At 38.7% G+C, this 18,404-nt stretch overlaps 1 protein-coding gene across 1 annotated transcript in view; it reads left to right on the plus strand.

The window, feature by feature from the left end:
- LOC150091517 (uncharacterized) overlaps positions 1-18,404 on the plus strand; it is a 205,968-nt gene that overhangs the window by 45,931 nt on the left and 141,633 nt on the right. Inside the window, exon 4 of the mRNA XM_090368744.1 lies at positions 15,562-15,987. Within this exon, the coding sequence (XP_090224870.1) occupies positions 15,562-15,987 (426 nt within the window). The remainder of the gene's footprint in view (positions 1-15,561; positions 15,988-18,404) is intronic.

Here is an 18,404-nt window from a genome sequence, read left to right on the forward strand (position 1 = left end):
TTTTTTTTTCCTGGTACGGCATAAGCCTCGTGCTTCCTTGCACAATATGGCTATTAATAATAATAATAAGTCTTGGTATAGCTATCATTCTAACCACAATGCACCACGAAAAACAAAAGAAACGCCTAGTGCGTGTTTCGACTTGCAGGTGTTGCTACAGCGTGTTATTGAGTTGTGATTTTTTTTGTTATTTTCAATTTTTTCAGATAATATTTTGAAACAGTCGTTAATGTGAAAAGTTGTAAAATGGACCATCGTAAAACAGGACCTACTTGTATAGGAATTTTGCTAGCAGGGAAAAGGAGGTGATTATCCCTCTGTATAAGGCAATGGTCAGGCCACGCCTTGAGTACCGCTACAGGTCTGGAGGCCTCATTTTAGGAAGGATGTAGATTTGCTTGAGCGTGTACAGAGAAGGGCAACAAGATTGGTGAGGGGAATGAAGGGATCCTCTTCCCAAGAGAGACTTAAGTTCTGCAAATTGCAGTGGCTGGAGACTAGGCACCTGTGCGGTGATCTGATTGAGGTGTATAAGGCCTTGAATGGGTTGAGCATGCTGAATTCTGATGGGATTCTTCCACTTGTTCAGATTACGAACCTAAGGGGCATAAATTCAAATTAAGAAAAGACAGATGTAGAATAGATGTGCGGAAACTTGTCTTTAGCCAGCGGGTGATTAATTGCTGGAACAAACTTCCATCTGTTGTTGTGGAAGTTGATAGGTTAAATAAATTTAAGGAGGAACTGGACAAACATTTAGAGGGAATGGTATCGTTGTGTGAAATTTTTTTTTTGGCTGATGCTGCATAAGCTCATACACTTGCTTTCTTTCATCACATGCCACTGCTACTACTACTACATATCTGTTGGCGCCTTCATAGCCAGGTGGGCAGGAGCAGCATATGCTTCTTGATTAGACCGGGGTTCGAGCCTTTGACCAACTACGGAGGATGCAGAAAGGTCAGGGAATGACTACCGCATATTCCCGGAGCAATATGGCCTTAGTTGCTAATGCTCCTAAAAACCAAATAACAACAACAACAACAACATATCTGTTACTCGAGTCTCAGGTTGCACAACAACCTGAAACTCAAGCAACAGGTTGTGCTTGAGTTTCAGGTTGTTAATTTCACAATACGCATTTGTGAAATTAAGATGGGAGATACTATAAATCTGTTTATTTTTGATGAGTTTAACTGATATGATTTTAATTTATGGCGAAGTTCATAAGAATTCCATAGCTGCTGCTTGCAGTTGCATCAGGTAATTTTCAACCCAACAAGTACCAAATCATAAACTATTTGCTGCTCTTAAGAGATTATTTTAAGAAACAGGTACACTGAGACCATTATGAGTTCATCTGCAAGTATATGGATGACATTGCATGAACAGCAGTTGTATCTATTTCGCAATATGCCTATACAAGAATGTTGCCACTAGACATGTATAAATATTAGTAGTGGGAGGTGAACTACAAATGTTGAAGAGCAAAATACTGTTGTTGTTGAAGTATCTCCTATCAAAAGTACCAGAAAATTATAAGGGCATGCAAATATATCATCTGCAAGCATATGAAGGACATTACATGAATAGCAGTTGTATCCAGTTCACAATATATCTGTACAAGAATTGTTGCCACAAGATATGAATAAATGCAGACTTTTTGTCAGTGACTCATTTTGCTATGTACATGTAGCGCCTCCATAGCCAGGTGGGAAGGAGCAGCAGTGCGTAGCACACGCTTCTTGATTAGACCGGGGTTCGAGCCCATCACCAACAAATATGGAGGATGCAGAAAGGTCAGGGAATGACCACCGCATATCCTGGAGCAATATGACCTTAGTTGCTAATGCTCCTAAAAACCAAATAACAAACATATGTACATGTGATCTTTAGTTTCTGAGGCATATTCTGGTTACAGATGAAGTATGTTTTACAAGAAATAGTATTCTCAACTCTGGGCTGAAGCATCGGTCGGTAAGTATGCCATATCTGAAGCAAGGGCTTCAGTTATGGCATACTTACATTTTGTTTGTTTGAATAGAAAATGTAGGTATGCCATATAGGTTTGTGGGAACTGTTTGAAGATATATATACCCATTGAAATTCAGCAGAGGATGTGGGTTATGCATGGTAAAGCATCATTTTGCTTTTTCAGTGATTTTACTGACTTTTAAATACGAAATACAATAACCGATGGATTGGTTGGAACAGCCCAGTATGTCATGGTGACCAGGGCCATTTGGTCATCCAGACCCATTTAGACCTAGCCATAAGGTCTGAATGGTTCTCGCCACCATGGTCACCCAATCTCACATCCTTGGATTGCTTTTTGTTGGGTCAACACCAAACCAGTGGTTTATTTTATGAAATAAACATATCACCATGCAAATCAAACTGAGAATTGTGTTTTGGAAACTGCTAAAACTATTAAGAACAGTTTTGAAATGAAAAAAATACCAGGAAATTGCAGGTTTGTCACTGAATGCTGCATTGAACAAAATGGTGGTCACTTTAAACAGCTCCTTTAGATGTTTTCCTGTAATAAAGGCTGTTACAGGTTTATTTCAGTTTCTTATGTTTTGTAATTTATGATTAATGTATAATATCTCAGAAATAAAAACTTGAGACATACCTGGTGTGATCAAAAAGTTCGTGGACCAATATTTGGAAAATGATGAAGCTCGCTAACTGTTTGGTTGGATCTTTAAGAAACTGTATAAAGAGACTGTATACACTGATTCTAATGCTTCAGCGTCTTCTTGTAGTATTCTTGATGAGCTTCCTTTGGAATTTCTAATAGTTTCTTTGTCATATTTTGAATAATTTCCTTGGTTGTTGCAAATATGTGACCTTTAAAGGGGGTTAAGGCCTGGGAAACAAAAAAAAAAAATCAGAGGGAGATAGACCAGTGATAAAGTGCTTTAATAGAGATTCTTGAATTGAATGCACCAGGTGTGCAGGGGCATTGTCATAATGCAAGCACCATTCCCATCCACTCTTCTGGCCATTTTCTCCAAACAGAATTGCACAATCACCATAGAACTGTTTTGTAGTATTCACTGTTTAACCATGCAGGAGAAATTCATAATGAACAGTGCCCTGTGAGTTAAAAATACGATAAGCATGATCTTCACATTTTATTGTCATTGTCTTGCTTTTTTTTGGGCCTTGGAGCAGACCGGACTGGACCTTTGTTTCTAGGTAATCACCAGTAATGATGGAAGAAAGAAAAAAAGTGTGGGTCAGCAGCAGCATGTTGACAAATGCCCTAATATGTGAGAACTCATTGTTTCTGAGGCCCTGGGCGGCAAGCGTTTCCATGGCCAAGTGATTATTGTGCGTATATCGAGCATTTTTATTCCCAGCGACTGAGTTTTCCTTTGTTTTCTCTAGCACTTATTAAAATTTTCTGTTAAGTAGCTCTAATTTCTTAAAAGAAATAAGAAGGGAACCCAGAATAAGAAAGCGCATTTTTCTTTAATTTTGATAGCCTTACTAACTTGTACTAACTCTACGCTTGGCCACAAAGCGGCACTGCTCCTGCCTCCCCGTGGCGGAGCCGGTAACCTGGGTGGTAAGGAGGGCCAAAAGGAGCCATTATGGATAAAAATAATTATCCACCGTTAGAGCCTTCAAGCTCCAGAACAGACACCTACATTAACCATGACACCAATGACGACTTAGGAAATGATCATCCATAGAGACAGAAGACTAATCAGATGGAGCAACCCTGCCCATCATTTTTAATTTTCCACCCCCTCACTAGTCAGCCAATGAACAAACTGTCTTCCTTTGTAATACAGAAACATCTGGAAGGTATTGCAGGATCTACTAAGACTGTCAAGAGATTGCAATCAGGAGACCTGCTAGTGGAAACTATGAACCACAGGCATTCGGTGGCACCTCCGTAGCCAGGTGGGAAGAAGCAGCAGTGCGTAGCATATGCTTCTTGATTAGACTGGGGTTTGAGCCTGTCACCACCAAATACGGAGGATGCGGAAAGGTCAGGGAATGACCACCGCATATTCCCGGAGCAATATGGCCTTAGTTGCTAATGCTCCTAAAAACCAAATAACCAACCGACAGGCATTCGGAGAAACTTTTACAGCTAACAAACTTTGCTGGCATTCCAGTAAAAATATCGCCTCATGCAATCCTAAATTCATCTAAGGGTGTCATATCCAGTTGGGACCTTTGTCACAGAGGAAGAAATAACCCAAGAGCTGCAGGGACAAAATGTAATTCAAGCAAAACGTATAATGACTAAAAAAGATAATCAACTTATGCCTACCAGAAATATTATTCTCACGTTCAATATGCCCAACTTACCCTACTCTGTAAAAGCAGGTTATTTACTTTGCCATATCCGCCTATATAATAATAATAATAATTATAATAATACATTCCCAATCCTTTAAGATATTATAAATGTCAAAAGTATGGCCACTTACAAACTGTATGCAGAAGAGTACCTGTCTGCCCCAACTGTGGTTCCTCAGATCACATACAAAGTGACTGTATGACTACAAAAATGACCTGTCCAAATTGCAAAGGTGATCATCCTGCCTATTCCAGAACTTGTGAAAAATGGAAAACTGAGAAAAAAATAGTAAAATATAAAGTTGAGAACAAAGGCAGTTACCAAGAAGCGAGAAGACTAGTTGCACCTACTATGAACAAAAATATTTCCTATGCTAATGCAGTAAAAAAAATACCAAACAGTCTCTACTCAAACTTATGTCACAGTTTCTACTAATAAATCAATTTCTGATTTATTAGTAGGAACTGTGCTTTCTAGGCTAGAACTGTTCTCTCTGAGAAACAACCAAATGTACGTAAACAACAACCCAAACTCTCAGACCAAGCAAATAATACTCCTCTGACAACACCAGCGGCATCTCCTCCTGCAATGAGTGCTACCACACGATGTATTACAAACTCAAATATAATGAAAAATATTCAGGACACAACCATGGACACAGATGGCACATATATACAGGAAGGTTAAATTTTAGAAATTCAAGCTGAAGAAGAAGAAATGGACACTGGTTGGCCAGTTTTCCAAAAAAAAAGACAAACAAAAATTGGAACGTCATAAGCCAGTCACCTTCAAAAAGTAATCAGATACAGCTCAAACAATTAAACACAAATAATGGCCTACATTGTACAGTGGAACTGCAGAGGCTTTTGTTGCAACACAGATGATATCCATGATCTAATTAACTGGTATTCTCCAGTTGCTCTTTGTCTTCAAGAAACTTACTTAACCTTACAAATTTCTCCTTTAATAAAGAACTATTGCCTTTATCGAAGAGATTGCAATACAGCAAATGCTGCCCATATGGGCAGTGATCACTTTCCAATCATATGCAATGTATTGATAACACAGGCTCCTTTAACTAAACTCTGCAGGAAATGGAAATTTGCCTCAGCAAACTGGGGAAAATTTCAGTCATCAATCTCTTTTGTTGAGAAAAAAATCCTTCTCCAGCCTATTGATGATGTGAGAGATTATATCACGTCATGTCTCCTAAATGTGGCCAAAGATACAATACCATTATCAAATCCCCTGGGCCGAAAGCATTATAATTATTAGTGGAATGAGGAATGCACAAAAGCAAAAAATAAAGCCTGAAATTTGTTTTGGCAATATCCAATCACAGCCAATCTGATCAATTATAAGAAATTAAGGGCAAAAGCATGTTTCATAACAAAGGCAAGCCAAAAAAGAATCCTGGACCCATTTTGCATCAACAGTTAACAGAAACATTGACAGCAAAATAATTTGGAAAAAAATTAGACAGCTTTCTGGTAAGTTTCCCACCATACCTTCTCCAGTCCTCTCCTGGAATGGGCGAGATCTATCCAGTCCCTTGGATATAGCAAATGCTTTGGGAAATACCTTTGCTGAAATATCAGCTTATACTACATCTTTCCAGGAAATTAAAAACACTAGAGAACAGTATTCTATTAACTTTCCAACTGCCCTCATTCTGCCGTATAACAACCCTTCTACAATATTCTGAACTTTTGCATGCCATTAAAACAGCTCATAATGGTGCTGCCAGACCAGATGGGATCTATTATGTCATGCCACAACATCTTGATGAAAAAGCTTTGGGCCTCCTCCTGGTCTTTTACAACCATAATTTTTTAGAAAATGTTTATCCAGCTTCTTGACACCACTCTATTGTTTTGGCATTCCTGAACCCTGGAAAAGATCCATCCAACCCTCATAGCTATAGACTAATATCTCTGTCAAGCTGCCTCAGCAAAATCCTTGAAAAATTGTCCACAGTAGACTCGTCTGGATTATTGAGTCACAACATCTAATGAGTTATAGTTAACATGGCTTTTGACAAAACAGGTCATGCTTGGATTTTATGATCAAGGCTGAATTTGCCATTCACAATGCCTTTGTTAAACACGAACATCTAGTAATGGTTTCTATAGATATAGAGAAGGCTTTTGACACTACCTGGTGGCTTGGCATACTTTCTGATCTTTATTCTCTCAGTCTACGGGGCAACCTTCCCATATTTGTTCAAAACTTTCTACACACTAGATCCTTTCAAGTAAGATACCAAAATGACCTTCTTCCTGAATGAAAGTCATAGAGAGGTAATTTTGGTATCTTGCTATCATTTTGGTATCATTTTGCTCTTAGAATTGATTCCATTACTAAACAGCTTCCAAACACAGTTGAGATGTACCTTTATGCAGATGACCTTTCCATCTCCTGCCATTCCCAAAACATGAGATCTATTGAAAGGCAGCTTCAGATATCACTGAATAAAATACAACAGTGGGCCAGCCTTAACAGCTATTGACTCTCACAACAGAAAACAGTTGCTATCCATTTTTGTAGACAATGCAAACTTCATCTGGATCCTGAACTTCAAATTTCCAATGTCTCCATCCCAGTCACTACTAACATCAGATTTCTAGGATTAATCCTTGACAACAAATTAAATTTCTTAGACCATATTAAAAATGTACGTACTTCCTGTTTAAAAAAGTTAAACATATTCAGAACTTTATCCGCCCTAACATGGGGTGCAGATCGCACCTCCCTGCTTCGGTTATACAGGGCATTAATTAGATCCCGTCTCGATTATGGTGCTCCTGTCTATGATTCTGCAAGAGCAAGTGCTTTGCGCTGGCTTGATCCAGTTCAGCACAGTGCCTTGAGGATTGCACTTGGGGCTTTCAGAACATCACCAGCACGTAGCCTCTACATTGACGCTCATGAGCCCCTGTTAACTATACATAGGAAAACACTGCTACTGAAGTATGCTGTCAAAATACAAAGTTGTGCCTTGCGTCCAATTCAGTCATACCTATTCAGTCCACCATTAGAAAACCTCTACAGAAATAAGCCATTCATTCATTCTGTACAACAGGTAGTAACATGCGCTCACCCACCATGGACTCTTCCTCTTCTACTGACCTGTGACACTTACCTTTGCTAGTGGGGAAAAAATATTCTTCAAGCATCAAATGTGAAACAACTTCATGCAGTTCACACTCACAGATATATTGATTTTTCTCCAATTTATACAGATGGCTCTAAATCTAACTCAAACGTTGGAGCAGCAGCAATGCTCCTAAATACCACTATTTCAGCATCTCTTCCACCTGAATTCAGTATCTTCTCAATATATGCAATTAAACTAGCCATAGAAAATCTCTGTTCTGACTGCTTATTAAAATTTGTTATTTACACTGATTCCCTCAGCTCAATTATGGCATTATATAATTCCTCAGATAAATTCCACCCTGTTCTAAATGAAATTAAAAGATTATTACTGCAGATTGAAGAGTGCTACCAACTGATCACCTTCTGCTGGATTCCAGCACATTCCGGAATTTCTGGTAATGAACTGGCTGATAAAGCTGCAAAAAATCCAACTACCTTTGATTTAACCATTATCCCTGTTCCAGCATCAGACTATCCACAAATCATTCATGGTGCATGCCTAACAGAATGAACAGCAATCTGGCACTCCCAAACAAATAATAAACTTTTTCAATTTAAACAGGATCCTAAAATTTGGTGTTCCAGTGTCCGTACATCAAGACAAGGAGAAATAGTCCTTTCAAGGGCAAGAATAGGTTCGTACTCATGAACTGAACTTATGAACATAGGTTCATAGGTTCAGTTCATACTCATTTAACTCGCCTTCATTTACCACAGTGTCCACATTGATCTATAAATTTGACTGTTAAACATTCTCATTGAACACCCATACTATAAACAAAACAGAAATACAACCCTGCTCTCATTGGTTAACCTTTGGAAACCAATAACTCTAGAGAATGTCATTGGTGACAATGCAAATATTCCTGAATTTTTTAAATTTCTGAAGCAAATTGGAGTCTTTAATCATTTCTCATTTCAGCCTTTTCTGACATTACAAGTATTTCTTATATATTCTTATTCATTTATTATTATTACAATAAATGAATACGTGCATTATAGCCAAAGCAGCTTATGTTCCATCAAAACCGCCACAACAACATTGTTTGTGCTCATAAGTGAAGATGATCACAAACATTAGCATTAGCATTAGTAGAGGCATTTGATGCAAGAAAGCAAGCTTATGCAGCACAAACCAAATAAATAAATAAATAAATAAAAAATAACCACTTCCACTTCACCCCTCTGTTCATTCAAAATACCTGTCCAGCTGAGCCTTAAACTTATTTAGGCTATCAACTTCCACGACAAGGGATGGAAGTCTATTCCAGCAACCAACCACCCGCTGGCTAAAGGCAAATTTCCTCACATCTATCCTACATCTGTCTTTCCTCAATTTGAATTTATGCCAAGGATTTCTCGTAATCTGCCTTCGCCTGCCTAATCTCCTTTGTAACTTGGTTACAGATCAACTTGTATCTATCATAGGCTTCTGTGTCACGTGTTAATTTGTATGTATCCCATGTATTTTTCTTCTCTGCCATATGTCTCATTAGTTCGTGTGACATCCACTTAGGCCTAAACCTTGAACAATATTTCTTAGTTGGTATGTAAAGCCTAGTAGCTTCCAAGATAAGTTCTTTGAATGCTTCCCATTTTGAATTTGCTGTTGGTAACATCATCAGGTGGTCCCACTGTATAGAATTTAAATACTGTCTCAGTCCATCGTAGTCGCCTTTACGAAAGCAATAACCCTTCCCTTTACCCCTAATGGTAGCTACCTCTTTGAGTAAATCCCACTTCAGCACACTGTGATCACTGCCACCTAGTGATTCATTTACCTGCAGATTCTTAATGCATGAAGAATCACTACTAATAATCAAATCAAAAGTATTACTCCCTCTAGTTGCCTCCTGAACATGCTGATGTAGAAAACAATCATCCAATAAATCCACAAAAGCCTTGCTAGTGTGTGAGTGACCAGCCCCCAAATTCCAGTCAATATCTGGGAAATTAAAATCCCCCATTATAAGACTCTCTGATTTACTGGCCCACTCTATTTCCCCGTACAGTTTCTTATTATACTCATCAGAGTCATTAGGCCTATTGCACACTCCTACTCTCAAACTGACTCGACACTGCACTGTCCAGAGATGTCCACTGGCTTCACTTCCTTGGATTTTATGTATTTCTTAACTAATAGCATAACCCCTCCTCCCTTCCTATCCTTTCTGTAGACATTGTACTCCCCAAATTCCAGTTCTGCATTCCTTATATCTGTGTGACACCACGTCTCTGAAATCCCAACAATATCTGCCTTTGATGTTTTGAGCAATGCCTCAAATTCATTAGCATTAGCATTAGTAGAGGCATTTGATGCAAGAAAGCAAGCTTATGCAGCATTAGCCAAAAAAAAAAAAAAAAAAAAAAACCACTTCCACTTCACCCCTCTGTTCATTCAAAATACCTGTCCAGCTGAGCCTTAAACTTCTTTAGGCTATCAACTTCCACGACAAGCGATGGAAGTCTGTTTCACCAACCAACCACCCGCTGGCTAAAGGCAAATTTCCGCACGTCTATCCTACATCTGTCTTTCCTCAATTTGAATTTATGCCCTCTCAGGTGATTATTCTGAGCGAGAGGAAGAATCCCATCAGCATTGAGCATGCTCAAACCATTCAAGGCTTTATACACCTCTATCAGATCACCTCGCTGGTGCCTAGTCTCCAGACACTGTAATTTGCAAAACTTAAGCCTTTCTTCGTAAGAGCACCCCTTTGTTCCTTTCACTAATCTTGTTGCCCTTCTCTGTACTCATTCCAGCAGCTCTACATCCTTCTTGAAATGAGGCCTCCAGACCTGTATACAGTACTCTAGGTGTGGCCTGACCATTGCCTTATACAAGGGAATAATCACCTTCTTACCTAGGTTTGGTGTGACATAAGCATTGGGAGGTCAAAATTGAGAGTAGGAGTGTGCTATAGGCCTAATGACTCTGATGAATATAATAAGGAACTGTACAGGGAAATAGAGGGGGGCCAGTAAATCAGAGAGTCTTATAATGGGAGATTTTAATTTCCCAGATATTGACTGGAATTTGGGGGCTGGTTACTCACACACTAGCAGGGCTTTTGTGGATTTATTGGATGATTGTTTTCTACATCAGCATGTTCGGGAGGCAACTAGAGGGAGTAATACTCTTGATTTGATTATCAGCAGTGATTCTTCATGCATTAAGAATCTGCAGATAAATGAACCACTAGGTGGCAGTGATCACAGTGTGCTGAAGTGGGATTTACTCAAAGAGGTAACTACCATTAGGGGTAAAGGGAAGGGTTATTGCTTCCGTAAAGGCGACTACGATGGACTGAGACAGTATTTAAATTCTATACAGTGGGATCAACTGATGATGTTACCAACAGCAAATTCAAAATGGGAAGCATTCAAAGAACTTATCTTGGAAGCTACTAGGCTTTACATACCAACTAAGAAATATTGTTCAAGGTTTAGGCCAAAATGGATGTCAGATGAACTAATGAGGCATATGGCAGAGAAGAAAAATGCATGGGATACTTACAAATTAACACATGACACAGAAGCCTATGATAGATACAAGTTGATATGCAACCAAGTTACAAAGGAGGTTAGGCAGGCGAAGGCAGATTACGAGAAATCCTTGGCAAGGGATGCAAAGAAAAACAGCAAAGAGTTCTTTACTTATGTAAACTCTAGAAGGAAGGGGATGAATCAGATTGGTCCACTTGATATTGATGGGTCAACTGTTGATGATCCTGCTCAGGTAGCTAACAAACTAAATGAATATTTTGCATCGACATTCACACATGAGGAGTTATTCAGCAAGGGGGATGCCAGAGGTGTATTCAACTCTAGCAGTAAGCTACAGAATCTTGAAATAACTGGGAGTAAAGTGGAGGAGAAACTGTTGAAGATAAACACAAGAAAGGCACCCGGGGTGGATGGGATCTATCCAGTTATATTAAAGGAGGCAGCAAAGGAAGTAAGCAAACCCTTAGCCATAATTATGAGAGCTTCCTTGGACTCAGGGGAGGTACCCATAGACTGGAAATGTGCAAATGTGACCCCAATTCACAAAGGAGGATCAAAGGCTGACACAAGTAACTATAGACCTGTGAGCTTAACTTCTGTTCCAGGAAAATTAATGGAGGCACTGGTTAAAGAAGCACTGCAGGATCATTTAGACCAGACTTCAGTTATAGCTCAGACACAGCATGGTTTTGTTAAGGGGAAGTCTTGCCTGACCAACCTGATTGGATACTATGATGCAGTCACAAAAGAACTGGATGCAGGGAATAACTTTGATGTTATATACTTGGATCTTAGAAAGGCTTTTGATACTGTTGCACATGGAAGACTGCTACACAAATTGGAGCAGTGTGGCATTGGAGGCAAGTTGCTGCTATGGATAAAGGGGTGGTTGAGGGGGAGAAAACAGAGAGTGGTAATTAATGGACACTGCTCATCGTGGACTAATGTTATTAGTGGAGTCCCTCAGGGCTCAGTGTTGGGTCCATTATTGTTTTCTGTATTTATAAATGATATTGATGATGTTATATCAAGCTTAATGTCCAAGTTTGCAGATGATACAAAGGTTGGCAGGGTTGTCAAGGACACTACTGACACTATGCTGCTGCAACAGGATCTGGAAAGGTTGAGCAGATGGGCTGAGAGGTGGCAAATGAAGTTTAACATTGACAAATGTAAAGTACTGCACATGGGAAACAGCAACCCCAGAGCAACGTATCAATTCTGTGGTACTACACTGACAGTGGTAGAGAATGAAAGGGACTTGGGGGTGGTTGTGCAGGCAGATATGAAGTTCTCTGAGCAGTGCAGACGGGCTGCAAGAGTAGCTCATGGAGTATTGTCAATGATATACAGGAATTTTTCCAGCAGGGATAAGGAGGTGATTATTCCCTTGTATAAGGCAATGGTCAGGCCACACCTAGAGTACTGTATACAGGTCTGGAGGCCTCATTTCAAGAAGGATGTAGTGCTGCTGGAACGAGTACAGAGAAGGGCAACAAGATTAGTGAATGGAACAAAGGGGTGCTCTTACGAAGAAAGGCTTAACTTTTGCAAATTACAGTGTCTGGAGACTAGGCACCAGCGAGGTGATCTGATAGAGGTGTATAAAGCCTTGAATGGTTTAAGCATGCTCAATGCTGATGGGATTCTTCCTCTAGCTCAGAAAAATCACCCGAGAGGGCATAAATTCAAATTGAGGAAAGACAGATGTAGGATAGACGTGCGGAAATTTGCCTTTAGCCAGCGGGTGGTTGGTTGGTGGAATAGACTCCCATCCCTTGTTGTGGAGGTTGATAGCCTAAATAAGTTTAAGTCTCAGCTGGACAGGTATTTTGAACGAACAGAGGGGTGAAGTGGAAGTGGGTTTTTTTTTTTTTTTTTTTTTGGCTGATGCTGCATAAGCTTGCTTTCTTGCATCAAATACCTCTACTAATGCTAATGCTAATGATACAAAGGTCTCCAGAGTTGTTAAGGAAGCTAATGACAGTACGCTGCTGCTGCTGCAACAAGTTCTAGAAAAGTTGAACAGATCAGCTGATGGGTGGCAAGTGAAGTTTAACGTTGACAAATGTAAAGTACTGCGTATGGGAAGCAGTAACCCCAGAGTAACGTATCAACTGTGTGGTACTACACTGACAGTGGTAGGGAATGAAAAGGACCTGGGGGTAATTGTGGAGGAAGAGATGAAGTTTTCTGAGTAGTGCAGACGGCCTGCAAGGGTAGCCCATGGTGTCTTCTTGTCAATGATATACAGGAAATTTTCTATCCGGGATATGGAGATGATATCATCTTCTATAAGGCAATGGTCAGTCCACACCTTAAGTACTGTATACAGGTTTTGAGGCTCTTTTTAAGAAGGATGTAGAGCTCCTGGAACGTGTATAGAGAAGGAGAACAAGATTAGTGAATGGAACAAATGTTTACTCTTATGAAGAAAGGCTAAGGTTTCTGAAATTGCAGTATCTGGGAACTAGGCACCTGTGAGGTGATCTGATTGAGGTGTATAAATCCTTAAATGGTCTGAGCATGCTCAATGCGATGAGATTTTTCCTCTTGCTCAAATGAATCGTCTGAGAGGGCGTAAATTCAAATTGAGGAAAGACAGTTGTAGGAAAGTAGTGCGGAAGTTTGCCTTTAGCCAGCGGGTAGTTGATAGCTGGAACAAACTTCCATCTGTCGTTGTAGAAGTCGATAGCTTAAATAGATTCAAGTCAAAACTAAGAATAATATATATATATATATATACTGTATATATATATATATATTTTTTTTTGGCTGATGCTATATAAGCTTTCCTTCTTGCATCATTTCCCTTAATAATGCTAATGGTAATATCAAGGTTGGCGTTCACCGTACTCCGCACAACCACTAATGGTCCTTTGAGTATACCATAGGGGAACTGTCCTACTTCATCTGAAATTTGTTATCGGTACAATGTATTTTAGCAGCAGACGTTCTCCAGGCATCCTCCACACTGACATCTGCCCATCTGATAGAAACAGAGTGCAGCGAAGTTCAATGACGTATAAACCGATTTACAGTGCTATGCAGACTAATCACCGTGTGTTTTTGTACCTTACAAGGGGCGACCCATGATTTGTGATTTATGATGTTAGGATTATGAGCCGTGCCCTCTCCCACGAACACGAGGCTGTGGACCTCCATTCATAATGTGTTTGTACACACCCCAAAATGTTGACATCTTCACCCTTGGTTGGTGTTTTTAAAAACGTCAACCAGGAGTTAAGGGAATTATTATTACTATTAGCCGTATGGGTAAGGAAGCTTGAGGCTTCTGCTGCACCAGCCCCCTCCCCCCCCAAAAAAAAAATTCCAAGTTTCTCTGAGAGCAAGAGAGAGCGAGAGAGAGAGAGAGAGAGAGAGAGAGAGAGAGAGAAGTAGGAAGGAATCACTAAAAAAGAGAAGAATGATATCCAGCTTAGGACCTTGGGTGTGCCAAGCCCATACTCACTAGATGTGAGCCCCTGAGGTTAAATATGACGATATTGTGATGGTAACCTTTCGAATACTCTCTGTGGTAACGTGGGGATGAACATCGGTAGTCTTATTATGCATTGTTGGATGATGGTGGTACATCACGCTTTCATTTCATGGTAATATCATCAGCTGTTACCTTTGAATGGCGTAGGCTCTCAGCCATTGCACGAATCGATAAGCCAGCATTCTGGCATCCGATAATAACAACTGGGCTCTACATGTCATAATATACACGGGCTGATGAAATCGTTCTCGGATGGTCCTAATATGATAGGTTTTTATTTATTTATTTTTTCTAAGTGCTACACCGAGAACAACTCGGATCGGTATATAATGAAGGAATATGTGGTACATTATACAGGGCCGTGCAAATGGGGCGCGCAGGATGCCCCGCATTAGTGCTCCGATCTATGGGGCTTCAACCGAGGGGGCCATCAAATTCTCAGTATAAATGAACGAAGCCTCTTAACTCAGTTTGCATCCAGGCTCCCAATTACCTTTTCACGGCCTTGGGTACATGTTCCTTCATTATATACCGATGTGGTTTACTTGTTTATCCGGGAGGTTCTAATGGACTTAGAAGAAAACAAGAATGTCCGGATTTTTTTTTTTTTTTTTTTGGTATGCAAAGACAAATAGTTGCTACCCCAAAATTAGCTAAACGTGATACCTCACAAATACAGTATTGTCTGACGTAGTTACCACTAGGGGTGATTATGAGAATTGACCACTACGTAATTGCCTTCGCCCCAAGTATGAATTGCTTTTCATTTCAAAAAGGGAATTTTTTTACTTTTATGTAGGGAATCTGCCAGAAAAGAGTCGCCGGAAACAACGCGTTTAGTCAAGTTGCGATGTTGTGCGTTGAAAGTTTTATAATGTTAAATACGTTGTCATCGTTTTTGTTGGTGGAAGCCAGTTTAAACCATGAAAAGTATATATATATTGATCAAATGCATTTCGGTGTGTGATATTTAGGACATCAGAAGGAACATGCTTTTGTCAATACGTTCTGCAAGGATGCAAGCAGTGTTTCATAAATTATTTATGAAAGTGCATGCTTTATATTTCAGTAGTGACACTGGCGCTGATTTTGAATTTGTACAAGAAAAATCATTAAAGAATTCCAAGAATGAAGGAAACACGCTTAAGAAAATTAAGTTTAATAATACTTTTCGTTTTTCCTCGTATCATGATGAAAACATTGGCAAAACTAAAATAAATGACTCAACTTTCATAAAACGAGATTCACATAATTTCCGTGATAAAGATTTCTTTGAAAGTAAAGAAAAAGACTATAGGTTTGGAAATAAATTCCAGTCTTCATATCCAGTCGATGGAGCTAACACAGATAAAATAAATAGCACTCCTTTTAGAAAAGCAGAATTTTCTAGTCATATTGAAAATTCTTATTGTGATTCACTTAATTGTCGCGCAAATCCCTTAGCGAGTGAAGATTTATTAAAGTTAGAAAACTCTTCAAAGTTAATATATGAAAGGTAAAAAAAAAAAAAAAAGTAAACCAATTTAAACGGAGTTATTATTTACTCAGAAATGGAAATTGTGATTATTTTCAATTGCATATTGAAATTGTGATTATTTTCAATTGGATATTGAAATTACTTTACTGAAATCCTTGGTGGGTAAGTGGCCGGGTAAAAGCAGGTGTCAGATCCAACCAGTTTTTCTTGGGGATATAATAACGATTATATATTATTATTATTAGCCATACGGTGCAAGGAAGCCTGAGGCTTATGCTGCACCAGCCAAAAAAAAAAAAAAAATTCCTGAGTTACCCTGAGAGAGATCAAGTGAGAAGCAGAAAGGAATCACAAAGAAAAAGAAGAATGATAATATTCAGCTGAGGACTCTGGGTGTGCTAAGCCCATACCAGATGTGAGCCTCACTTGAGCTTGATTTTTAACCAGCTATTATATAGTACACAAACACAAGATGAATAGCTACCGTACAATCATTTAATATCGTAAAACAGTATTTGCTCCAGTTTCCTGGAGGGGCGGGAGCAAGGTAATTGTCCCGATCACCTGACCTTACTTCCTGGATTTGTGTGGTAAAAAACAGCAAATCTTGTGGCAATGGCCACAAGACCTTGATATTTTGCCCCCTTTTCCAGATAACTGCCATATAGAAAGGCAGACTTGGTGATGGCCCTCAATGAACCTGTTTGATAACTAGCTTTCTAATGACCTAGTGTAGTGGCAGTGTACCATTGGAAGATGTAAATATCTGCCAATGAGTAGTTGATTGTTGGAAAAAACCATCTTTTGTTGAAGTAGGTAGTTTGAATAAATTCAAGGTAGAACTGGACTAACTATTGGAGGGGAGGGGAGGGGATGTGGGAAGTATTTTATTTTGTTTTTTGGCTGATGCTGTATAGGCTTGCTTTCTTGCATCATTTTCCACTACTAATACTTACCTTCATTGGTCTAGCTTCCAAAGTTACATTTTATCTATGAGAGTTTTTATCTGTATATACAACCATATAATCTGCAATGAATTATTATTCTTGAATATTATTTATTGATTACTATTATTATTAGTTACATGGTGCAAGGAAGCCTAAGGCTTATGCTACACCAGCCGAAAAAAAAAAAAAAAAAAAATTCCTGAGTTACCCTGAGAGAGAGAGAGAAATAGAAGGGAATCACCAAGAAAAAGAATGATGATATCTAGCTCAGGACCCCGAGCTAGATATCATGTGAGCCAGATATCAACCAGATGTGAGCCCCTGGGGTAATTGATGTTTTAACGTTGCAGATGAATATGCCCAAAACATGAGATAAATTGTAAGGGCTTTTCTAAAATAAAAAAAAAAAAAAAAAAGTCTATAGTTTAGCGTTTCTTAAATTATATGGTTTAAGAAACAATAAGAAAATAACTTTGAGAAACGAATTGTTTTTTTTACTTCCAACGAAAAAGTTGCAGATTATAAAAAATAAATTGATCAGCTGATTCCAAAAAATACCGTTATATTCTGTCACATCCCCATTGAAAGATATACTGAAATTTTAGTAACTTAATGAATTAACAATTTCAAATATACAATAATACATATGCTCTCTTAAAAGCGAGTCTTATTCATTTTAAAATACTTCAATTAAACATATAATGTACTTCTGTTTCTTAGAAATGTGTGGCACCCAGTTTTTCTTAATGTTTATTTTAATTTCCCTCTTAGGAAACCAGCAGTAATTTCACATCATAACAGTATCTCAGCAACCTTGGTACCATTTCCATCATGAATATGTCCAAATGAAAGCATCCCTTTGCATGTTACTTCTCTCAAATTTTCAGAAAAAAAAATTGAGATGAGAATGAAGAAAATGAATTTTCAATGACATTCAGCAGCCCATTTATTTATAACACTGCAGTAAAGTGGTGACACCAGAGCTTCATAATTACCTTCTTTCCTTCCAAGAAATCCATGCATAATTGCTTTAAATGATCTCCAAGCTGCTATTTCAGTGTCCTATAGCTTTGTTTCTAGTACATCACCTCTGAGGAGTTTCTTTATTTGAGGCCGAATGAAAATTCCTTCTTTCAATTTTGCATCTGTTAAATTGGGAAACACTTACTAAAGAAGGATATAGCAAAATCTACATCCTTCTTTATCCAGAGCCTTAACAAAATTTTTATTAATCCCAGCTTTATATTCAAAGGTAAAAGAAACTTTTATGGTTCAACTAGCAGAACATATTTTATATAACTTCTCCCTGGTTAAAATCTTCCCTCTTTTTCTACTGCTGCACAGTATTCTGTTGCATGACAGTAATTTGTGAAACCTCTTTTTAGAACAGTGGGTAATCCAATTACCTCAAGGCCATCATAGACATTGCAAGCAAAGTTGTGATAATTTAGTGCACTAAGGATCTTTGGTATACTTTCATATGTTTCT

The sequence above is a fragment of the Mastigoproctus giganteus genome, chromosome 1, assembly GCF_048544385.1.
Source record: "Mastigoproctus giganteus isolate SK-2022 chromosome 1, ASM4854438v1, whole genome shotgun sequence".
NCBI classification, from domain to species: Eukaryota; Metazoa; Arthropoda; class Arachnida; order Uropygi; family Thelyphonidae; genus Mastigoproctus; species Mastigoproctus giganteus.